This window comes from Pieris rapae, chromosome 15 (assembly GCF_905147795.1).
Source record: "Pieris rapae chromosome 15, ilPieRapa1.1, whole genome shotgun sequence".
Classification (NCBI taxonomy): Eukaryota; Metazoa; Arthropoda; class Insecta; order Lepidoptera; family Pieridae; genus Pieris; species Pieris rapae.
This window is the reverse complement of record NC_059523.1, coordinates 3080646-3107783: the sequence shown is the minus strand read 5'-3', so window position 1 is coordinate 3107783 and position 27138 is coordinate 3080646. Positions and strand designations below refer to the sequence as shown.

At 31.6% G+C, this 27138-nt stretch overlaps 1 protein-coding gene across 2 annotated transcripts; it reads left to right on the top strand.

The window, feature by feature from the left end:
• The first annotated feature begins 598 nt into the window (after positions 1-598).
• On the top strand, positions 599-26889 carry LOC110997949 (Krueppel-like factor 3). Of its 2 annotated transcripts, XM_022266343.2 has the most exons (10): positions 599-748; positions 1232-1253; positions 1637-1802; positions 1992-2034; positions 6938-6988; positions 11112-11193; positions 24767-24827; positions 25185-25262; positions 25583-25875; positions 26456-26889. In XM_022266343.2, exons 4-10 carry the CDS (start codon positions 2023-2025, stop codon positions 26626-26628), a joined length of 750 nt encoding a protein of 249 aa, XP_022122035.2. In that variant the 5' UTR covers positions 599-748; positions 1232-1253; positions 1637-1802; positions 1992-2022; the 3' UTR covers positions 26629-26889. The 2 variants fall into 2 exon arrangements, with proteins under 2 accessions (XP_022122035.2, XP_022122038.2); XM_022266346.2 differs by lacking the exon at positions 1232-1253.
• Positions 26890-27138: the final 249 nt, after the last annotated feature.

Genomic DNA, 27138 nt, shown 5'->3' with positions numbered 1-27138 from the left:
AATAAGTAACAAATAGCTTATTTGGAACTTATCCGGACATTGTGAAACAGGCCCTTAATATGTCTGGATATATATATATATATCACTGATTGTATGGACATTGTTCTGTCTGGTGGATCGAAATTTTATCACTCAGCGCCATCTAAAATTTTACACAGTTCTCAATTTTAAGACAAAAATAAGTGGAGTTTGTTTAGTATTTTTTTTATATTCTAGGTTATGATGTCATAATATCTACAGATAAATATAGTACAAATAATGTACATCTAAACGCAAAAGGTTTTCTAAAGTAATCTTAAGTCTACGTGGGTTTCTAAAAGTAAATAGTAATTTCTCTAGCCAATACAAGATGGCGCTACCAAGAAACGTAGTAATATTTTAAATCCATAAATACGATTACCATTATATTTATAATTTTATAGTGTACAATTAGAGCCCAGTCATTTTATAAATTATTAATTGGCTAAAAGCAATAATTATTGATGGCGAGCGGTCGACACGATTCCTAATTTAAAATTGAAATAATTTAATAAAGCAAAAAGTACGACCTTTCTGAGTGTTTTGTCAGTAATTGTCTTTGCTGGCATTGTGAATGTGCGGAGCGTTGTACTAAAGTTAATTCAGCCTTGCTTAACTACTGGTCATATTTTACTATCGCACTGAACATTAGTTATGCAGTAATAGAAGGCTGCTACGGGCGCGTAACGGTCTTTGCCGTGCGTAAATCCGGTTTATAAAATATATTACGGTATATAAAAAAATATTTGTTAATATTGTAAATTTCATATACTTTTTATAGTTGCTTTTTTGTATACTACATTTATAGTATTTTGCCACATAATATTAATAAGAGTAAAGTAAAAATTTTATTCAAAACGTTTGAATTACAATTATTATTGTTTCCAAACTTGTGTGCTTCTTTAAATTAAGTTTCATACTTACGTTTCAGTTACATATAATTATAATAATTGGCTGAATGAATAAAATGCGCTTTTCACCTTAATTTTTGAAACTATTGACTTTGACAATTGACATATTATTATGACGGTTTTGTATTATTATTTATTTAATTTAGACTTAAACTTAATTTACAAGAATGCAGTTAAAATACTTTTAAAAGTATATAAAATTTATATAACAATAAAGATAATTTAAACCTGATTTACATCTATCATTATACGTTAGTAAGTGTTAGTATGTATTAATTTTCTTATTTTGTGAATTTTTGAAGTGACTGAGGATATTTTAGATGGGTAAGAAGGTTAAATTAAAAGAAAATAATTTTAATAATGTTTATTCTTTTAAATAAATATCAATATATATATTTAAAAGTAAGTTGTAAAAACTGTTTATAATACTTCTTATTTGTTATAGAAACAAATTCTAACAACTTCCTATTTGTTTAAATAGATAGTAGTGAAATATATGTATTATAATTCCTTTAAAAACCTGATGTATAATTATTTCAAATAATAATGATGATCTTATGAATTTTTTTGTAATTATTTTAATGTAAAAAATATCATTTGGAATTTTAAGACTTGTTACAATATTATAGAAAGTTTTAGTAAGTAAGTTAAGTACGTGTTAATGTATTGTTACATATCTGACATTATAAATAACTTCTTTGTTTCAGATTCTCAAGAAATTAGAAATGATAGCCAGCAAAGCAAACTTATATAATTTTTGTAAAGACATATAAAAATGTGAAATGTAAACGAACATTCCTGTTTTAAGGCCAGTATTAGTGAATTAAGTATATAAATATAGTATTATGAAGATAACGAAGGAGTATTTACTGTGTAAGTATTTTTAAACAAATATGTAATGTAATGTAATAAGTAAAGATCTGTTACTCAGGGAAAATGTAGCATATTAATGAAGGAAGAATTTTAGAAATAGGCCTGTAATTTTTTAAATTTATTCATTACAAATATAAATCTTTTTCCTTTACAACATCAACATATATTATCTCTATTATTTTTTTGCAGTTACAAATCTCTTAACTGATAACAACACTTAATGGTTTACATGGTAAGTACATTTCTTACTTTCTAATATAGCAAAGCCTTTCCCTTCTTGTTTATATGATTTATCAAAATATGGTAAAAGCAAAATGAAAATACACTAGTAGAAAAATAAGTTATATATGAAAATAAACATTGGTTTTTGTTAACATTTATATGATCGAATGTTTTATTTTAAATGTAGGTATATGTTCTAAATGGTTTTTCCGATGAAGAAAGAATTAGACATTTAAATTGTAATATTAATCCATAATGATATTATTTGTATAACAGTGGCTATATAAATAAGTATATCATTTGCTTAAGAACTTCTCCTTTTTAATAACATAACATATTGTAGATTGCAATTTTTTTCTAGGCAAGTAAGTACGTATATTCCTTGAAACCAAAAAAAATAACATAAAGATTTGAACTATGTTTTTGTGACATAACTCACTGGTTTGCTATATTATGGTCTAATTTTCTGTATGTACTGTACTAATTACTCTTACATTAGGTATTACGCAATTTAATTGAGGCTAACATCTTACAGATGAGCTGTAGCCTCAGTGTAAGGTCATTGAGGGCAGTTTTTAAAACGACGTTATATTATATATTTATTAATAAATGTTGGTGCGTAACTGTGTCAGTTTTCGCGTGGTGCAAAGTTCTTCTACTTGTAGCAGGACATCCTTAAAACTTTTAAAACTTATTAATTATTTAATAAGGTCATGACACAATTATTTTATGTCATTTAATATATGAAGATAATTCGACATTAAGAACCCAACTCCAGATTACTTCGACAAGGGTCTGTGCGCTGACATTTGTCATTTCTATATCGCGAGCATCAGGAAAGCTATTAGCAAGAAGTTTTACGACGCAAAATTACCTTACAACGATTTTTTTTCATTTTAATTCGAAATTTCAGTCTGACAGTTGTAACAAATTTCAGAAAACACTAGCGTTCATTTTCAGTGACGATGGGTGTTCGATTTTATCTGATGTTCGTTAGTCTTCCGCGCTCTGATTGGTCGCTCCGTCTGAAGCAAATTCGCAAATAAACTCGTCAATATCTTCTATATTATTCTGATAACAATTTTCAGTTTACATATCTGAATTCATCCAATAATACATATATTTAAATATATTTTTACTTATGAATAGTCCTCCAGAAAGATAACCTAGCTCAGATAATGTTTGTAAAAACTTTATTTGAATCTTACCATGGTATAGTTGATAACAATACGAAGTCTTATGTATATTTTGGGGAATCTATAATTTTTGACGAGTATGAGAGGTTCATAAACCGCCTTCTTGTAGAATTAGTATCTATTAAAGACCTACGGAATCATCTACTTTTAAATTAGTTGCATCGTGTCCTTTTAAAGGCACAATCGTGATTAGTGATTACGTGACCGACTTTGAGGTGAGAACGGACAGACAAAAACTAGTCGTTACCTTAGGAGTCGTGCATACTGGGAACAGAATTACCTAAATCAGTGTTCCCCAACGTGCGGCCCCCTATGGGCGATAGTTTGATTGTTAATGGCCTATTAAAAGAAATTGGAATTTGAATTAAAATTTTCATGTATGGCAAATTTACTAAATGTGTTTCAAAAATTCATTCTTCTAATATTCAAAATAATGTATGGTACAATATAGTTGGGAAATTCTGACCTAAACATATATCGCAGTTTTGCTTGCCTAAAACTTAATATATTTTCTTAAAAACTTAAACTACGACAATTTAAGAAATATTATGTATCAGATTAAGATCTTTAATTTTTAAAAAATGAACATCCAATTATTCAATCCAATCGGACCTACTACAGTTGTTGCTATGGTTACCTTTATATGGAACTGAAACCGTAACCATGGTAACGGATTTGAATCCGCGTTTTATAAATCCGAGTGATCGTTATAAGTAGATTTACAGATTTTTACGACATTAAAAACTATTTTATCACAATGCGACTCAAACATATAACGAACAAAAAAATTTCATATACTTCGTGGTGGTAACCAAAATATCATCAAAGATATGTTGGTAGGTACTATAAATATGTGTTATTATTGTAAACTTATATGTGAAGGCAACCTTATAGTAAGGTGTGCCCGCTCATCTGTCGACCTTCGTTTCAACTCTAATAGCATCTTGCTCGATTCCACACGGTTTCTATTGCACATTTTTATATTTACTTCCGCCTATGATTTTACCTACATATAATAAAAATAAAATATTTTTTTTAGTACAACTTAAACTAATTTACTAACAAATTACAATAAATTCAAAAGTAACTTGCAATTGCCTCCTTACATCTAGCAACATATGTACTTATTTCATAGTGAATTTTCGCCTATTACATTACAGATTTTGTATAATTAAATAGGTATAGTTAGGTACTTTAAAGATAGTAACTGAATAGGTAGTACTTTTGACTTTTGAAATGTTTCGTTCCTATCGTTAGTTTTTTTAAATGATGCGATCTTTACTTCACTTTTATATAGAACAAACGGGGGAGGCTCAACTGATTCAGTAGAACTGGAGGTTCAGTGGTTGGTAATGGTAGCCTCATTTCTTAAAGGACCCTTGGAAATAATAATAATCTTTATTTCCTCACATAACTTCGCACATAAATAAGTTACTACTATTTATAAATAAATAATTGTCATTCTTCTTTTAAAGTAAATGATTGTTTGTGTATCACTGATGCCAGCTAAAGGTAGGCGTAAACGTGTTACAGGTCATCAGGCCTCCACCACTTCGGATCGAGAGAAGTTCTTAAAAAGCAGATAAAAATTTAGAGATATATACAATTATAAGAGGTTGCATCAATAATAAAAAGAAGAACAAAATATTTTTGCAAGAAAATAATAGGAAATACAAGAAGTAGATAGCACATAATGGTGGTGCGCGGAAAAAACTAACAATAAAAATTATCTTCAAAATCAATATTAAAATAAAATATCTAAATTTGCATATGAAACCAATAAGGAACTGTTTATATACAATTTTTCTGGCCTTATCAGGGTCTCCAAATAAATTTGGGTAGTGAAAGCAAAATGCTAGGTTCCCACGGCGATCTCACAGACAAGGACAGCGATGTCCAATTTGTGCTCCCATTTGTCGCCTTTCTCTTCCAATCCTTGCGCTTGCGCAACAACCTCTCGCACTGAAAATGCGTAGGGATAAACCATAAACGCTTTAAATGGTGCACTAGAATATGTTCACGGATAATATAGATAAGACTGTATAACTTATCACTATTGCTAAAGTAAAACATAGTAGACCGTTGTAGGAACTTTTTCGTATCTTAATTTTTCATAGTAGCCTATGCAAGATTCCTATCATATAAAAACTTTATAATTGGCAGGTACCGTAGATAATAATAATAAATGCCTTTTATTACAAATACTACTATAATACATTTATTTTTCTATAATCTTATTCATTCAGCCTCTTCCAAATCATGTCATTTCTGTCTGCACTGTTTCACTCTCTGCCATGTACCTCTCTGCTGTTTTTTTGTCTATGCACCTTCTAAATTATCTGCCTGTATTGCGTTTATTGTACCATAGGTGCCTACCAGTTTAATTTTTTTTCATTGCGACATCTGCCACTTTAGTTATTCTTCCTAATTATTATTTCTTTATGTCATCTATTCTTCTCTTCCCATACAAATTAGACACCTTGTAAATTTATTTATTTATTTCAAACATACACACATTATCTTTACAGCCTATGCCAAAACGACAATGTGGAGAAACATTTAATTAAAATATAATAATGAACATAAAAATTAGACACATAATTATGTTAGTGAAAAACAACTTTAGTCAATAAACAATTTACTTTTTTCCGTGATACTTCTGATATAATATTACCAGTATAATAAAGTTCACAAAAAATCTTATTAGATTAATATTCAATAACAAATGTTTCTTTAACCGGTTTACAAACACAACAAATATTTATTAACCTCCTCGGTTATGTAAAGTGATGCTACACTCGGCTACCTCGTAAGAAAGTCTAAGCTTCGAACCGTTTAATAAATTTAGAGCGTCGGAATTTTTGTTAGCAGTTTAGTTCGTTCTTACCTTGATTTGACAACTATATGTAGAATGTTTTCTTACTCATATTAATTACAAAAAAAAAACCAGGGGCGCTACAACCTTTTGGTCTGGAGGTTTCTATATCTGATTCATGATCATTTGTCAATCTAATAGGCAAGTAGGTGAGACTCCTATGCCTGACCCACGTCGACTTTTTGAATCTAAGGCCGTTTTCCTCACGATGTTTTCCTTTATCGAACATTGCTCTGCTATTTTTGATCAAATACTTTAATAAATTTAGTAGGTAAAATATCGGACTAGTTTGAAACATCCTGGCCATAGTCAATATTTACTATATAGAGTACATTTTGAACCTTATTATCACGTCGCAATGTGCGCTTAATTTCATATAATACGTAAACAACAGAGTGATAAAAAAATATATTAAAGACCTGTTTCTACCTGCCGGGCAAGTTTTACTTCTGGAATAATTGTATCTACGCCCTAAAGATGTGAATAAATTCGTTAAGTCATGTATTGCTTATGGTGTTAGTATACACATTCGCGAAATATTTTAAATTTACCAAATTTATTAGAAAAACCTTACAGCTTACAATTCAATATATTTTTAAATGAAAATGCCAAATAAAACAGAGTTAACAAAACTATATATGTACATACACAGAGAATGTGTTTGGGGTGTGGATGTGTATTTATGTGTGTAACTGAAGCCTGTGTGTTAATATCGGCTTGATTTAGTGACATTAAATGTATGTAAGTGTTTTATATATCTAATCGAGTTTACATTTAAACGGGTTAATTATATCGATATAAAAATTATGCATATATATTATAGAACAAAATATTTGTTGCAGGATGATTTCGAGGGCGCAAGGCTCAAATTCGACATGCTGCCCACTATGGAGGTATGTAATTTATATATAATAACACTCTATAATCTATAATAGTTTCTAATAAAACTACACAAACAACATACACGAACTAAAATGTTCTTTTTCAGCATAGCGTAAATAGAATATGACGGAAACAGACAAAAGTTTAGTTAAAACAGTTGAACTTATAATTAATAAGGGTTTTTGTAAATAGTCATCGTACACTAGGTACGCATCATAGATTTGTCATTCGGTTCTATTATTCCTAATATATAAAAGACCAGTAGCTCTACAAAGATTTATGTGCATATCTGTCTTATTTGGCAATCTAATAGGCAAGTGATCAGCCTTCTGTGCCTGACACGCTATCAACTATTTGAGTATAAGGCAAGCCCGTTTCATTACGATGTTTTCCTTTTCCGTTCGAGCGAATGTTAAATGCGCACATAGAAAGAAAGTGCTTTGGTGCAAAGCTGGGGATCGAACCCACGACCTCAGGGATGAAAATTCCAATGAATTCTTATCCTTATACCAAATATTATTTATCTATTTATTATATATTTGTGTCTTCACTCCAAGTTGACGCAATCGCTTCAAACACTATAATATATGTATATCACTAACGAACACGCTCGCTAATTTGACTCGATATGAATCATGAACCATTGGCTTGTCAGTTATCTGGTACCCAATTTGCATTCGGCATATGTATCGGTATGTGCTGTGTTAGGTTAGACGTGCGATTCTAAACCATAACTTCGCTTGTGGTTCTGGTAGTAAGAAACTCGGATAACTCATATTAGCCTTTTTTAGCCAGACAGTTTTTTGGAATTTGAATTTTTTATAACGTTTTAATACTTTAGAAACAATGTGTTTCAGAAACAATTTCCTTGAAAGTTAAATAAAATAAAACCTATGATTTATGTTTTTTAAGTAAAGATTTTTTGAAATTTAAAATACATTCTAGAAAGGCATTGATGGAGTATGGCACAAAAATGTAGAGAAGTACTTGGTAAGCCCCAATTATAGTAAATATAGAAGTAATACTACTGTATAAGTATACGGAGGAAGCCTGTCAATGATAAACTTTTGAAGAACTGGAATGTGTGACTATACTGTGACCAGTTAAATCAAATCATTTATTTCAATTAGGTCTAATAAAAAGGCACATTTGAAAGTAAAATTACACGATAATAATATTTACAATATTTTGTTTACATTGATAATCAAATAAAACTGCTACGAGTTACTAAAATAAGATAGACGCATTATGTTATAAAAAACAATACACTAAATAACTTAATTATTATGTATATGTATATATATGTATACATGGTGCTCACATATTTACAAATATTATACATTTTAATTTATTATTATTTTTAATCAAACATACTAAAGTTTTGTATATGCCATTCAATGTCCGCTAAGAATCGAACTATGTACTGTGCAATAACCACTGAGTCACAGAGTATAAAATTATTATAGCATAATATACGATTTCTACTTGTAATTGGAAACATCGGATGTTACGAAAGTAGCCGCACCCGCGACCCGCCTCTAATAGTCATGTCCCGTTATATCGATATTGTTCCTTGGGGTATGGGGCGTATGTGAAAAACGAGTAAAACAAAAACCAACGTATTTCGTTTGGTTGTGATTGGTTGAAAGACCAGTGATTTGGTCATTGCGAGGTCGAGAATGGCGAGATTCGTATTTATATATTGAGCATACTGTGACTATCTTGATATAGTATAACTAATAGTTATACTATAGAGGAATGTTTTATCAAATGGGCTTCCGTCGTTGCAGGGTGCGCGGGTAATTATACATTCTGACGGTAAAAAATCTGACTCTTGTTTACTGGTACATATTAATTAATAATTCTACTTAGAGTCCTTTAAGCGTATCAATTTTTTAACCGCACTCGCGAGCCCTCTGGCATTGTCGACACACGTTATCACTAATATCAAGTGAGCATCCTGCCCTTTTACCTCCTTTGTTCTATAAAAAAAAAAACAAATAATAGAGATAAACCTAGTAATATTAATTAAATAATTTGATAGTAATAGAATACATAGTACAGTTTCGTTGGGTTACACTATATACAATTCAGCTACTTGACACTTTGCGTACAGTAATAATTACACTTTTAATGGATATAGGCCGATACCAAGCTTTAAAATAATTATGAAAGTTTAAAGAAACAGACAAATCCATACAAAAAATAGCTGCTTTTGTACTATTTTAATAAGTTAATATGTGATAGCTTCAATACTGTCATTCTATGATTCGAATTTTTTATCGACTTGCCACACGACTATGCGCCAGTAGCGTGTATAGGACCGGCGGAGTGTGAAAATATGTTCTTTCACGCGTACAAAACATCGCGGACATAGCATGTAGCTGGTGTGACCCACCTATGCAGTTTTACTATGATAAATAGGCTTGAAGAAAAATCCAATTCTCTATAGTAGAATTATAATATGATAAAATTATAGAAGTACCTATCTTAAAATTGTGCATATATTTTTTAATATTGTTAGTCGACATTACAGTGCACCGAAAAACTTTAACCAATTTATGTTCTAATTTATTTTATTTATTTTTCTTATAAATTTATCTCATATTTTTTCATACCTAAACGGTTAAAGATTAACAACAACTTATTACACCGTTTTAATTAAAAAATATACAACGACGCCAGATACTTTATATGTAACTACTACTACTAGATAATTTATATGTAACTACTGTCAAAGGCGTGATTCTCTGGCTACAATTGTTGTTACTACCTTTCGTAAATTCTTAAAAACTGCGTATCGAAACTTTACTTGCAGAGGCGAATTAGTTTATCCCACTATCGCGTTGCAGTATTGACAAAACAGCAACATATTACGGAATATAGCAAAATAATTAATCTATGTTGCGAGGCGGTCGTGCTAAGTTAGTAAGCGTGGTTATCCACCTACTCAAAGCTACTAAATATTATTTATCGATTTGTGTAGAACAGTTTGTGTCTTATGACGAAGTTATTGAATGGTATACGCTTTTAAAGGCAAATATGGAAACGTATGCTATCGTTACTCAATTAAACTTTATAACAATAACTAATAAAGCGAGTAGTGTTGCTTCAGCGTGCGATTCTCAACCCTGAGATTCTATCTATTCTATGAGTTCTATCCCCGGCTGTGCACCAATGGACTTTCTTAGTCTTAGTCGGCTTGCCTTAGACCCAAAAAGTCGACGGCGTGTGTTAGGCACTGGAGGCTGATCACCTACTCGCCTATTAGATTGCCAAATGATGTAACTGATACAGAAACCTAAAGCCCAGACCTAGAAGGCGCCACTGATAGCGTAGAGCCACTGATTTATATTTTTTTATTTACTCGTACTTAATAACTAATAAAGTAATTAGTTTATAAGTTAAATTTTTATTTATAAATATACGGATTTGCAAGTTAAATATGTAGAATGTAAAATTAATTATTTTTAAAACATCGCTACCACTGGAAGCCATACTCGTTACGTTCACAAGGCGTGGTCTGTGATCACGAAACTTACGCAAGGCTCATCTTCAATGCCTGGGAGTGGAACCACTCACGAGTTTTTGTTTACTTGTACTAGGTCGTCGGTTCGAATCACTTTATTTTAATAGTTATTTATATAATTCTATTTATCTACATACGTTCTGGTCTAGGAAGACAATGCTTTCAATTGTGTACTGTATGTTATGGGTGGGATTTTCATATTTTTCACAGATTACATATACACTTGTCATCAATCATTGCATGACATGATTTTTTATATACCTACATATCTACATGGGGTTTCAGCGGTATATTAAAATTACAAATCAAATGCATATATATAATAAATAAGTGATCGTTTTGCAAAAAGTTTTGGCCATTTTAATAATAAATTATATAATGAGGTATGAAATACAGCGGAGTCTAAGTGTGGAGAATATATTATATACAATTGCATGTTAATCATTGTTTACATAGAAATAATCGTAATTGAGTCGCGGTTTCAAGTGACAGATTTCAGACGCCCAGCAAAATTATTACTTTCTTTTCACTACATAATTGTTTACCTTATTAAATTGTGCTGCGTTGGGTGATGATCACAATATTTAAGCTTTTTTTTGTTGCAGGCGTGCACTCCACCCATACAGCTTGAGCCTGTTGATCTCAGTCTAAAACGGGCCACGACGCCGCGTCGCCGAACTAGACCATGTAAGTTATATTTTATATACCTTTATGTATGTTTAAATAGTAAGTAACCAATACTGTTCTTATGATTATTGAGAATATCCCAATTTATTCATTGGATCATATTGGACTTGTTTTTATTTTAAATTAAATTACCAAGCCCATGAAAATTAGTGTTACTAATCGGCTTCAGTGCCGTATGATCTGTCGTCGTAGGTTCGATGCCCGGCTGTGCTGTGTCCTTTCTAAGTGAGGAAAGCGGCATGTATCAAAAATCTCGACGGCTCGTATACTAGAAAAAAACAAATGAATAGGAAAATAATTAATCTGAGGGCCAGACCTAAAAACTAGTATGAAATAAATGTGTATATAATTTATTTTTTGAAATTAATATATTCATCAACGTATGCCGCGCGAACTAATAAGTCTATGTAATATACATCACAGGGCGGGTTAGTAATAAATTATGTAAAAGTAAACAAAAACCTCGACATTACGATACCGGAATATAACGACCTAGACATTTTATAGCTAGCCCGGATTTGTTGTATCCGTTATATTGTGAAATCAAAATTTCTTTGGACCTAGGATCATTAAGACTTAAGATGTTACAAGCCTGAAGAACAACACTTTAAGTGTTTACTTAAATACTTCACAGATTACTATTTTATCGTAAGTGTTTCGATAGTATTGGCTGTACAATATCCAATATGTGATATAATACAATGTATGAATTCGATTTTCGAAAAACATATATTTTTATGACATTATTTTACAAAATAGTTTTTACTTTTACTGCACAGATTACTATTTAATCGTAAGTAGACAATAAATGATATGATCACAATAAATGATGTGTACAGTATTCGATATATAATATAATAAATACTACGACCGACTTCGCTTCCTTGGCAAAATCTCTATAAATTGTAATTATGATATTAAGATTTTAGATTTTTCTGTATGTCAACTTTTTACAAAATTGTTTTTACTTTTAATGCACAGAATACTGTTTTATCGTAAGTAGAATTAATATGAATGAATAAATATAATACTATGCCCAAATTAGCTTTCTATGACAAAAACACTATAAATTGTACTTAAGATTTTAGACAATTTGTTTTTTATGACAACTTTTTACAAAATTGTTTTCACTTTTACTGCTCAGTTTACTATTTTATCTTATGTAGATAACAGATTATATTGTATACAGGTGTCCGAATTTACCGTTATTCGTGCAAAATGTAGTTCAAAACCGTTTATAGGCATTTACATATTTAATAGATACGACATTGCGTAACTATCGCCTTAATTAAACCAAAGAGGATCTAGTGAAAGGGCTATTCGTGTAGGGTTGTCACACAATGTTTATCGATATGAGTTTCTGATAAAAATTGAGTTCGAAAAATGTCTCATGGTGAAAAACCTTTTTCTATCATATAGAGTTATTTTGATATATTAATAATATCTAGTAATTAATCAATGAAGAAACTCCAGTCAACCAATGTACATAATAATTTTTGACGTAAGGTGATTTCAAAATAAGTTTAACATTAACATTCTTAATATTGATTCGTGTTGGGCTTGAGTAGTGGCTTGAGCGTGCGAATCTCATCCCTGAGGTCGTAGGCTCGAACCTCGGCTGTGCACCAAGTAACTTTCTATGTGTGCTAACATTCGATCGAAATGTCAAAGAAATCTTTGTTAGGAAACCAGCTTGCCTTTTATTCAAAACGGCGCGTGTAAGGCACGAAAGGATGACCTACTTGCCTATAAGATTGACAGAAGAAATAGATACAGAAATCTGAAGCCCAGACCTAAAAATGCTTTGGCGCCACTGATTTATTATTATATTTTTAATTATAATATTGAACGTTGAAAAGTTAGAAGTGTCAACCCTGAAGCATGCTGCAGATAGATTTACGGATAGAGCATTTATGGAAATGGCCGGTTTCCCAATTTGTATTGTCTCGCTTTGTGATGTCGCGATAGTGCGTATAGGAGTATTCTCACGATGTTGTTACAAGGATTTGGCTCGATATTTTAGGATACCTTTCTCTTTTCATATTAACATAGTAAATATCCTTGGCTACATTGAATATTGATGATGCTTCATTTTCAATAGCTTCTGAAAGTCCCAACTGAATATACTATTTATTTATTTACACTTCGATGCAAGAAATATAGTACAATTAAAATAATCAAACAAAAAGAGGTTGATTGGCGGCCTTATCGCTTCCGAGTGATCGCTTTCAGACAACCACTGTGAGAAAAAAAAAAAAATTTCATATAACTAATAATTATGATAGTCTTAAGTAAATATCCTATCAATAGCATAAACGTGAGATCTACGTTCAATATTTGATATTGCGTGGCCCTAGATTACACATACAAATTGAGATCTATATGAGTGCCATGTTCTGTGGCCGCTCGGGGTATAATAAAATAAAAATAACTTTTCTTTCAGATATTTTCCTTTTTCTACAATGTCCAAATAAAACAAAGTACAAAAACAAGCTTATATCCGTTTGCCCTTCCAGGCCTGGAGGAGGCTTTTGAGATCGACCTTCTGCCCTTACTAGCCCCATTCTTATTTCAGCCTCCCTTTGTCGGGATGTAATTCTAGTTCAATGTTTGTTTTCGGAACTTAAATGTGGATAAAGATTTAATATGTAATACGAATTAACAATTATTTTTGGACTTGGCTGAACACGCTCACATGTCTGTATAATTGTCAAGAATCTTTCTCAAATCTCCACAGGATTTTCCTCTCCGGTGCTGTCTCCAATTCAGCAATTGGCCGGATTATATAGGTCTTTTCATTTGTCCTCATCCAATTAAGTCATGTAACCGCCTACATTTGGTGTCCAGTTGATAATATAACAGATTTTCCGCTTTTCCAGTAACATAGATTGTTCTTAAACAAGATTTACTGTTGCACTTGACTGTACGCCTGTTAACAAGGCATCCTAAGGGTATATATCTATAAACAAAGAATATATACTATATGTTGTTTGTAATAACAATATAATATTAAACAGTGATAACTGTTTTGAGATTTTAAGCACTTGAGTTAAATATAGCCAATTCAGTCTCAAGAAATGTTATTACAGCTTTTTAAACTAAACTATTATTTATTAATCTAAAAAAAAAATACGTTAATCAAAATACATGGACGGTATTCTGGCCGAGCACAATTTAATTTCAAAAATAAATTGATTTATTTATTTCTTAATCCTATATATAAAGAAAAAAGTAAGTATAGCAAATATTTAGATTTTGCTATCAATGGAAAAATAATGAAATTCATTAAATATTTAAATTAATAAAAGTTTATACAAATACGAGATTACGCATCAGTGAATACAGTACCCAACTCTGTCCGATCGTTGATTTATATGCTCTTGCGCAAGACCCTAAACCTCGTTAAGTGAACACGGTAGAAAGCTCTAGTTAACACGACGAGAATCGAATCTACTTCCGTATTGACTGCATCAATGCAGTTGGAACTCTGATAGTATGAAATAAGTCTTTTAGGATCTCCGGCAAAAAGTTATAAAATACGCTCCCCGATCTATGTGCTTCGCTACCATTTAAAAGCCTTCTACGTAGACTCTTAATATTTTACTCGTGATATTTTTTTTAATTGTAGAAAAATGTTATGTATTTCAGAACCTAGAATCGTTATTAATTAATCATTAGTAATTCATGACTCTTAAGATTAGCTTTTCGTTTTTGATTTTATAAATAGTTAAATGATAAAGTTGGCTTAGTAGCTTTAGCGTGCAACTCTCATCGCTGACGTAGGTCCGATCCCTGTTTGTGCATCAATGGACTTTCTTTCTATGTGCGCATTTAACATTTGCTCAAATGGTCAGAAAAAAATGTCACTTTCACCAAAAAAGTCGACGGCATGTGTCAGGCAATCAGGTGACCTGCTTGTCTATTAGATTTACAGATGGGTATCGAACAGGTAATACAGAAACGTGAGGCCCAGACCTAAAAGGTTGTAAGGCCACGGATTAATTTTCTATTTTATTTTGTTGAAGATAATGTAAAATTATACATTTTACATTATCCTGGTATAAAATCTTAATACAAACCGTGAGTGTAAAACTAATCGTTATTTCGGATGTAGCCTTAAAAGCTTACTAAAATATAAAAATGTTATACTAATAGGTTTTACGCATTTAAATAAAAATACTAAATATATCGAAATATACGAATAATTTGTTTAAAACAAACAAAAATAATTCGATTGCAAATTAATGGGTGATTATGATTTTTAATAGTGTTTAAAGTGTGAAGAAGGGAATCTTGATCACGGTCAAGATGACCGTTTTGAATTGAGGTCGCACGTTATAAGCTTATAGCGATTCTTATATGAACATATAAGAAATGTTTTAAAGAAAAGGCTTACTATAAAGTTTGGAATTATCTATTGGATAAAAAGGCCTGGGCCATTTATTCTTTTTCAAGTGTCCTATTGACGTTATACTTCTTTTGGCGCGTTAGTGAAAAATGATGAGAGTAAATTTTTACGATGCGCGCGCAACGTCACAAAAAACCGACACTCTAGCTTTTTTGTGATATTATATACTTTATTTAACTGGATAATGCGTTATAATCAAAATTTCAAGGTATTAAATATATTCTATTGTTAGTATCGTTACCTAAAATCAGCAGTTCAATTAAAGATTATGAAATAAAACAGATTTATGTTTGGTCTCTATAGGAGTGTCCTTTGAACGCAGCATTTCCTTACTGTATTGCAATACTTTTACGTTGAGCGAGAAAAGCAACAGCCAGCTTTACTTGTACTTTAAATAACACTTGTTCACGTGAACCCCACGGCTCAAGAGTATTCCAAAGAAAACAAAATCATAGTTGAATGACTTATATTCTTCGTCTTTTTACGAGAATTTTGTATAAATGTTTATTAATAAACGCGTTTGCGGCGCTTGTCACATAACCCACAATCGATAAAGAGGTCGATTAAGTTAAACGATCGTTATATTTAACTGGAATTTCGTGTTAATACAATTACTGGTAATGCGATGGTCAGGTATAATGAATACTGGTGTCCTAGTTCACGGTGCATTTGTCTGCTTTTTAACTAGGCTCGTTTATAGTTAAAATCCTTGGTTTTAAGTAACCTAACATTATATATTAAAAGCCTTTACCCACACTGAATACAAACGATATACTTTATTATTTAATTATCTACTAAAAACATGACAGACGAAGAAGCAATGTAAAGAAGAAATTAACAAAGCGTCCTTAAATTGTTTTACAGATTTTCTAAAAGTATGATTAACACAACTAAAAATATTAAAAAAAAAACCAATAATGAACACGAAAATGTAAACAGCAATTTATAGTACATACACAAAAAAATATTACAACAACGATTTTCAAAGGCGCTTGAAAGCAGAAGGGGAGGACAAAATCATCAACTCAGACGAAATAAAAGATATATACAATTTTATTATTCTAAGTCTATACTTTTTCCACCCTAAGCGAATTAGATGCCCAATCTCGTTGGCCCTTCGCTCTTTTCGTCTGCCGTTGTTTCTTTGCCCTTTCGGGCCATTTCATTCTACTCTTTTTTTATCTCCATCGGAAAGTGCTACATTTGACTAGACCTAATCCGTTAGCATTAGTTTCTATTAGTTCTTGAATTCTAAACAAAAGAGTTTCCGAATGTCAAAACCCCGTTTATTTTATTATATTTTGACATAGGTACCCTTAGTGCTTAGCAAATTGCTATTAGTTTATGAATTCTAAAGCTAAGAAACCTTTCGTGTAAAGGCATACGAAAATCAAGGTAACTACTTAGTATAATAGTTTGCTTAATGAAGAGGAAGAGGCGCGGCATTACGTTATATTTAACGTAAATTATTGTGGAAATCGCCGGCGTTAATTACATATTAGAGAATCATTTCCTCAAATTAGGGAACACGATCATTAAACGAATGCTCGAGCCCATATTTTAAATATTAGTTATTTACATCTATTCGCTGAAGGACATCTGATGTTAATATCTAATAGATATCTCTGCCCGTCGACACTCAACGCCAGAGAACTTGCGAGTTCGTTTAAATAATGGTTAGCCTATTCAACTGTGCTGATGGATTTTATTTGTATAATACTAATGACCCACCCGGCTTCGCACGGCAAACACATTTTTATTAATACTTAATACATTATTTTGATAAATCTCGTTGGATTCAGCGTGCGTTTGGTTTTTTAATGTAAGCGGGAAAAATTTAATTATTTACGACATCACATTAGAAACTTTTAAAATAACATTATTTCTCCGCTATTTAATCGATGTTTTTTTACGTATTCCCTTCAAATCTCTATCTATTAAAAACCGCATCAAAATCCCAGTTGTATAGTTTTAAAGATATAAGCATACATAGGTATGTCCTATGTATGCTACGGTCAGAGAAAGTGACTTTGTTTTATACTATGTAATAATGTTACAGGAACTCTGTGAGGCATTTATTACAACGGAACTCAGATCTATCTAACAGTTTAATTGTCTGATTGTTCATTAATAGTTGTATATCTCAACACTCGATCAATCTTGACAACAAATATAGGCGAATACAGACCTGTATTGTGCCAACAACAAATTATATTATACGTCACCCTTACAATGCGCAAATGAGAATTTGGAGAAACTGATCGTAGTTTGTAGCAAGAAGACAAAATATTACATGGCCGTTTACCAACCAGACCGATCAAGTGAGACTCATGGTCCTCAAAACTGTAACAAGAAAGACGCTAGATCATGTCAAGTATGATAGTCCGTTCCAGATGTTACCATACTGATCACAACGAAAAATCTAATAACGACTGTCAGATTAGTTAACGACTGATTTAAAAAGCGATTACTTTGGGGGTTGTGTTAGCATCCACTATAGTAAACAAATGATCGACTCTGTACATGGCTGAATCAGAAATGTAATGAGAAACGGTGAAACTAAGCTAAGTGTTCTAGCATTACATGGGGCTCTATGTAATGCCAGATTAATTAAGGACTTGACTTAAATAGCGATTAATTGAGGGATGTGAAGCACTTTGTTGAACTGATTTAAATATGTAGTACATAAATACATAATGAACGACTCTGTATACGGCAGAATATAAAGATCATTCTCATTAGTTAGGGCTACGAAATGAGATGTTCAGCAATATTTGTGTAGAAACATAAATTCGTTAAGAAATAGGTGTCTTTCGCTTATATAATTCAAACGGCTAATTATTTGCTGCGCGTGCGGTTTCACTGTTTAGTAAGGATGTGATTGTCATAAGCGGAGCGAGAGAGATCCGTTTATATTATTATTGTGTGGGTTTTTTAGTCTACTAGATAATATTATGAGAAAAGAAGCAAACATTTTAATATAAGGTAAACGTTAAAAATGAGTCTTATTCACACACAGCTATAAATGTAGAGAAAATAATGACTCACATACGTATATGATATAGAAATAAAACTGTAATTTATGTAAACAAAATAATAATTTGTATTTAATTCACTATTGAATCTCGTTTAGTGAAGAGAGTGAGAATGCAGTTCTCAGTCTCCAATGTAATAATTCGTTGTCCGTTTCTGCTCTTTCGTTAGGACTCAAACCAGGTCTTTTCTCTTACTTGGAATTAGACCGTTGTATTATGTGTAAAAGAAGAAAACCTAATATGTAATTAATAAAAACCACAGATCAGCTCAGCATCTTCCTTGTTGGCCGTATGTCCATTTGTATCCTTGGTGCTGAGGGTTGTCTTATGTGACCCGGCGAATGGGAGTCCGTACGGGAGGTACAATAGTTAGGCCTAGAGTGATATCTCTAAGGATTTTTTTTTAATATTTAGCTATAGCTATATACGTTTTCTTTAATCGATATGAAGCCACGGCAAATAGATAAAGTATTACAGTCATAATAAAATGCTATATTGCATTTAAAATTACGTAAAAGCAATACCTTGGTGTAATTACAGGGCAGTAAACAATATTAATAAATATTCAATGACCGTTCGAAGAATATAAAATTGCCTCATTAAATGTTGGCCTGTGCCGCGCACGATTCTGGTTTAATTTGCTTAGATATCATTTTTATAACGATTGTTTAATCCTTGTAATATTGCTAATATTTAACTGAAACGCGATATTTTTTAATAATAATAATTACTCTTTAATTTATATTCTCAATAGAATAGAATTTATCTCATTACTTTGAATAATTTTGGTTTGGTCTGAATTCTTCATTAGAATTTATAGTTTTGTTTGGTACTCATGGTTCACTGTTTTTATATGAATAAGACTAAACAACTAGTTGTCTATGTCAGGGAATTAGCGTTTTTTGATAATGTGCCAAAAGATTTGAAATGCTAATTTAATTATCAAAATATTTGACAGTGAGCAATACGTACATATATACCAAATGTATGCTAGTATATACTAAATTAATGATTAATTCCTAACATTTAATTTTAAAAACTGCAATTTTTCATCATCTTTAATAAGCATTTTATATGCTCGAAAATACATATAAAATAGGAATTCTGTACACAACAAAGTCGAATACTAAAGATTCATCAGGTATCACCAACGGGATGAACATAATTTATTTATTTCGTAATCCTTCAACTAACCACTAAAAGTTAAAATTATACATAATAAAACCTTAATTATATTAAAGATTTAGCCAAAGATGAAATACATCATATTTACAAAATAGTTCAAGAATGTACAGGACAAAAACAATAAAAATTAGTAACAATACAAAAAATACCGACACCCTGAAGTTGGCCATAACCAACATTTTATTTTTTTCTATTGTTAGTGTCGTTTTTTATACAAACGTAGAATAATGCGAAAGATATAATTTTGAAAAACAAATGTCTTGTTACGCTGAAGGAGTATTAACTCTTTTTACCATCGTTTCTTCTCTTGGATTATTGAAACAGTTATGACCCAAAAGTAGAATCCTTAGTGGGAATCTCTGAGGCCTATTTTGAGACAATTAATGTGAGTAGTTATACCTCCAGATGAGAATCATCACCTTAGGCGGAATATGAAATTCCATCCGTATCACCTTGACGTACGTCTTCAACTAAGCGATTTTTAAGGCACTTTTACACTGCCGGCCGCTCACTACACTGTTGTACCAGCTGCTCATTAAAGTATTATCAAACCAATCTGACTTACCTTCTTAAAAAAAGAGTACCAATAAAAAGATTGTAAATTATAACATATAAGTTTCACCAATGAGTCATGATTATACTTGATGCTAAAGTTTTTGTCTAATATATTTAAGGGGTTAGACGCTGTATGGTGAAATACAGATACACACCTAGTTTAGCGTCAGATAAACCTGACTAATTTTGTTTATATAACTAGCGCAATTAGATATAAGTTTTGCATGTGAAACAAACTTGAAATAAATTATTGTTATTATTAATAATAAGGCTGGCAACGCACTCACGCTCTGGCATTTAGAGTGTCAACATCAGATGAGCACCCTGAACGTTATACTCTATTCTATGAAAACATTTACAACTTCTGAACACTCGCTTTCTCCGCTGCTGTATCCTACTCCTTATAAGCCGGATTAAGTTATAAATAACCAGCAAGTGACAGCAACAAGCATTCGCCGAGCATATTGTTAGCTTTTATGAAATCTAGATCAGATCGCTGTTATAATTGGAATTACATACATAGTTGCATATTAACCGTGCTTTGGAAAACACACCCCCGCTGCGTTTGTCTTAAAGTGAACTATGTTAAAATTTCTAATGTAGTTAATGTTAAGGTCAGCCAATATATTTGCACCTTATATTTTAACATATTTAAATTTTTACATTTATGAACTTGAGCAGCTAGCTAGCTACAGCGTGCAACTCCTATCTCTAAGGTCGTAGATTCGATCCCTGGCTTCGACCCATGGACTTTGTATATGAGTGCATTTTACATTCGCTCGAACGGCGAAGGCATCGTAAGGAAATCATCTTCCCTTAGATCCAAAAAGTAGACGGCGTATGTCAGGCATAGGAGTCTAAAAACCTTTTTTAAAGGCTGGCAGCGCAAGTGTCCATGGGCGGCAGTGTCACTTAACATCAGATGAGCCTCCTGTCCATCTGCCTCCTGTAACGTAAGATTTACGAATTATCATAGATCTAAAAGGTTGTAGCGACACTGATTTATTTATTGGGGTAATGAAGAGGTGACCCAATCTAGGCTGGCACAAGATAACTAAATCGCCAGAATGGAACCGGGAACCTAAGCAGCAAGTAAAAGCCGAGATTTTGGATATACGTGATAAATAATTTAAAAAATGTGGGATTAAAAGTGCAGATAGTGCTTGGCAAACATTCATATTTCACCATATTTATTTGTTCAGAAAACTATTATTTCCCAGTCATAAATTAATTTATGTATTACAACTTTCTTAATAGTAAAGCAAATTAAAGTAAATGTTAATAACATAATTACAATCATGTATTAAAATAATTACATTTGACTCATAAAACAATTTATATAACGAAACATAGAATAATTTTTGTCGAGAATTTACGCTCTGAACAAATTTTGTATGAAACTGGCTGGCCCTGCAAACTTTGTTTCACTGCAATAGGTTTTTTTTCCTTAGCCTCTATTCAATAAGAAATTCTAACATTTTGCTATGCTACACCAGAGACTGTTTGCTTTTACGAAATAAAAACTTAAGTACGAAATAAACCTAAACCTTTCATTTTTTTTAGCAAATGTTTTCTTCCATATAAACCCACTTTTTTTTAAGAATTTGTACGTTCTTAAAGGAAACGTGAGTACGTAAACATCTCGCATTAGTCCTTCGAGTCCTGTCTTAACCACTGCATTTGAATTGGTGTAATTATAACAATATTAAAAAACGTAGTGTTTATTATTGTAATACTATATAATCGTGTTAAACAATATTTGCAGCGCGCATTCTAGCAATCGCTGACATTGATTTCAAACAAGGAACACTTAAGTAAAGTTACTATTGCCGTAAAGTTTTCCATTGCTCCGCACAAAAAAAAAAAAAAAATTACCTTTATTAAGTTTCTGGTCTTAAATATACATTTTTGTACATCCCTTTTAAGTTCTATAACCTGTGTTAGGGATGCACACTCTTTCCTATATATTGTTTCTTAACAAAGGTCTAATCTAAATAAAAACAATGAACTTACATACTAAGTAGTACTTATACCTTAATATAACTTAATGTAACTTAATAAACTATCCAATACATAATATATTTAAAAAAAAAACAAAATCTAGCAAAAGTTTACACCAAATCGTAAAAAGTAGAAGTAAACTACAAAAGTAGGGGCACAAGTCCCTTAATTAAAAGGAACTTCTGATAATAATAACAAAGAAGAATTATATTACCGAAACTTTCTCAAATGACCATACACGGTTGACGCGATGACTAAAAGAAATGTAGATTCATTCATGTATAGATAACCAAATTTTTCGTTCACATTACTTTTTACCCTTAATTGAAAAACATTGCATGTTCAGTTTTTTCATTCACAAAGTTATTTAAAAGAAGACGTAACGGCGAGGATACGAAACGAAAGGCTTAGGTGATTTGGCTATATCGAACGGATGAATCAGAAGCGGTTAGCAAGTAGAATATACAAGGCAACCGTGAATGGTGAAGTCAGGTCATACATACCTGGACCAACCCAGGAGAGATTAAAGAACGTTAAAAAGGACAATTTAAGAGTAACCCATAACCGACGACCTTTCATGATAAACGTCATTGAAGTCGTCATCTTCAAGCAAGAGGCATGTCTGGACTGTCAAAAAAACGCAATAATAGAAATAAAATAAAAACATAAATAAATTTTCTCCTTTAAAAATCGTTTCTCGGATTTAAATTTGTAAGGATAGTCACATGTCTCTTGTGGCATTAAATCTCGGCGGACATAATATATTGCAACTACCATTCGTAGATAATTTGATTGTGGTCTACTGATAATGTGTTTGGTACAAAGTATAGCGATTTATTTAAAATGGACGAACACTTAGAAGTAATAATAAATCAATAGCTTTTAATAAATAACTATGAGCAATAGCTGGTGGATTCAGCGTACCATATATCTCCCCTCGGCGAGGAAACCGGTAAGCTCCAAACCTCAAAAGTCTACTGCGTGTGGAGGGAAATTTTCTACATTATCTTAATTTTTTCTATATTCACTTAATTTTTTATAAGTAAACTAAATGTTTAAATCTCCAGTAGGAAAAACTTCAAGTGCGTTGCGGCCTTTACATTATATATAAATTCTGTTGAGAATTTCTCGTAGTTTCCTGCTTTTTACTTGGACCAAAATATCTAGATAGTGTTAAAAGGTATTTAGCTTAGACTGTAGTCTAGTCTAAAATCAAGATTATTATCTAGGCTGTAAACTAAAGCCAATTTGTTGTTTAAGATAATATAAAATTTAATACTGGTTAGAAAGAGCTTTCTCCTTATAGCTTCTATGTCTTTTATGTATTTCTATGTATTAGATTAATTTGTTTATTTCATTCATTTCAGGGCTTCAACCCTCAGGTCTTGGCCTCAGATCTCATACATTTTTTATCATTTTCATAACATTCATAAGTCCGCCTTATCTGGCGAATGTCGTCGATTTTTAGATTCGAGTCGAGGTTCCCTCACGATCGTTTTATATCTTATATCTTCAACGAACGAGTGTTGTACACATACAGTTAGGCTGTGGCACAGCTGGTGTTAGAACTTAGACCGCAAGGTTGTGAGTCGCGCGTAAAGCCACTAGGCCAATAAGTCATGACATAAATGTTGCTTAATATTAAACATATGTTTTACAGTAAAAATATTTCTTATAATTTATGAAGTACCTAGTATATGGTAACATAAAAGTATTGTATAATATCGTGTCCATAGATGGCGTTATTAGTCTTTTAAAACGCGCAATCGCTTACACGGTTCGAAACTATATATCAGGCCTCCTGCTTTCAATTCCTAACAAACAAACAAACAATTAATACTAGCTATGCCCGCGACTTTGTTTGCGAATTTTTGACTACCTCGTAGACGTTTGTTCTGTAGAGGTTTTATTATGTGCTTGATGTACTGTAATCTGTTCAGTGTTCATTTAGTTTTGTACAGTGTTGAGTGTACACAGTACACAGTTTTGAACTGGTCTTCCTTCTATTATTTATTTAAAGATTTTTCTATAGTTACAACTAATAACTTTATCTTATTTTATAATGTATCAGTTTTTAAGTACGGTTATTGGAGGAATGTTCAAATAAATGAAATACTTTGTTCAAAGCCAGGTGTCAACTGGCTTTTATCGTTCATATCGTACGTATTCGTAAAATCAGTAGGGTTGCGATGGTAGATTATCAAAAAACTAATGTGACACATATGTTACCTATAAAATATATAAATTGAAAACTAGTTTTTTTTGACGTAATTTTTCTCATAATAATATTAACGAAAGCCAATAGCGAAGTCTCGTACAGATGTTACTTAATATACTACAATTATATAGTAAGACACTGAAAGTGGAATTTAAATTTTTTTAATTTTAGGCAACTACCCAACATCTTCAGATGCCATAAAACTAGAAAATTCTACGGAGTTAACTATTGAGTAAGTACGAAAGCCTTTTGGGTGATGATACTTATAATTTACTTTATAATTACATTTTGTCTCATTTATTTATAAGACGCTAGAGGAGACAAAATATATAGTATAAGATATTGCAGAAATTCTATTTAAGTCTGCGATTTAAGTTCGACAAATGAAGAGATTAATAAAAACTTTAGTTAATGAGCTGTTATCATTAAAAAATAAGAACTGTAGTTGCCAAAGGGCTCGCGAGTGCATTCAAGAACCCGCCAAATTTCTTTAGTAAAGATGGCGTCGTACCAGTTCCAATGACTACCATGTCTATTAACATAGAGATATATGGAAATTTAAATATCAATTCATATATTTATTTTCCAGGTCAGACTTCGACGTACTGAAAAATAAAATAGGACCGAATTATCGAAGACCGAGGATATTAAAGCCACCGACGCAACGGTAATTTCTATTTCCTAATATATTATGTATATTCTTCACTCATGGACACTCCCAATGCCAGAGAACTCGCGAGTGCGTTGCCGGCACTTTAGTTATAATTTTAATTATATTAATGGTTTCATTTAACTAAACACAGAAAATAAAAACTATATAACCATTGGTTTAATTTTTAATGCTAATTTGTACTTTTTTTAAAAGTAGTTCTTTTAAGAGTTTTTATATATAAATTTAACGTTTTGAATTGGTCTGTGTGAAATATCCGGATATTGTTAATAATCAATATATTAATAAGCATTTAGATATCTTGTTGATTATTTCAGATATAAACCCAACGAGCAGCCTCAAACGCCACCTGAGCTGTCCATGTCAACATTCCCGCCAATATTCCCACCTACAGATAAAACAATTTCAAATATGGAACTTAAGAACTTTCTCAACACCGCGCTCCAGACAGCCTTGACAGATTCGTTGAACCAATTACAGGCTATCCCAAAAACAATAGAGCAAAGTGAAGTCAAAGACAGGCGCAGACTGCATAAATGCGATGTAGCTGGCTGCCAAAAGGTCTATACAAAAAGTTCGCATTTGAAGGCGCATAAACGTACGCATACTGGTAAGTTTGTTAAAATTATATGTATAAAATATTCTATATGGTTTCAGTGAGTTTTTATTCATTTTAATTAAACCCCTCGTGTATCTCTTTGCGTCAAATTGTTTCTCTGTGGAAAAGCGTTAAAAAGTTTTTTTTTAATTTTACGAGTTTTATGGGTTTATACCAAGTGCCCATATTGTCTATTATAGTAGTAGTACAGTAGTAATATAAGTAATACGCTTAAATGTATAACAAAAATTAATACATATTTAAATTCACATCAATAATTTTAAAACATAAACATTAATTGTTATGAATATATGTGTAGTTTAGATATATATTTAAAGGACTTGGGAGTTGTCACTAACGTTATGTCATTCTATAAGTAGGTTGTCAATGTCAATTATTAGTAAATTCATAAGTAAATCGTGGACCGCATTAGTACTTTTAAAATAGTTTTTACAATTTAGTGATATTAGATTGTCGGTTTTCGTTTATTTTACACCACCTTTAATTGCATTGGTAACTTTTTTTTCACAGGCAGTCAATTTATCTATTATCATTATTTTTATCCACATTACATCTAAACGTCTCGTTCCAGGTGAGAAGCCCTACAGCTGTGGGTGGGCCGGTTGCGGCTGGCGCTTCGCACGCTCAGACGAATTGACGAGACATACACGTAAACATACCGGCCATAGACCATTCCGATGCCCCCTTTGTACACGGGCTTTTGCACGCTCTGATCATCTTGGACTGCATATGCGGAGGCATTGATGATGATAAGCTGGAAGTATGCAAATTTTTGGGTGGGTGAGATTCATAAAACAATATGGCAACATTTTGTTATGATAAAAATCAAATAACAAGAAATTTTCAAAGAAAAGATAGAAATTTATAAGGTATAAAAAAAATCTATGACACAAACGCAGAAATTTCTTATCTAATATTCGGGACCACTTCTGAAATATTTCTACAGCATGTTTCCGTTAAGAACTTGATATTATAGCTCATTAAATAGGTATATACCCACTAAATTCTTAACAGTAATAACGTTCTTAGAACAGAAATTTCAATGAACGTTATTATTATATTTGTTTAAACAAACACACACAACATCACGACAACATCTTTGAAACAAGGGAATATAACCAAATCTTAATTAAAAACAAATATAACCAAATCTTAATTAACAGTCTTAATGCGAAATTCATTAAAAATATCTTATAATTTTTGTTACTTAGTAAAAATATATTTTGCAAAAAATATTCAAAATCAATGACAGTT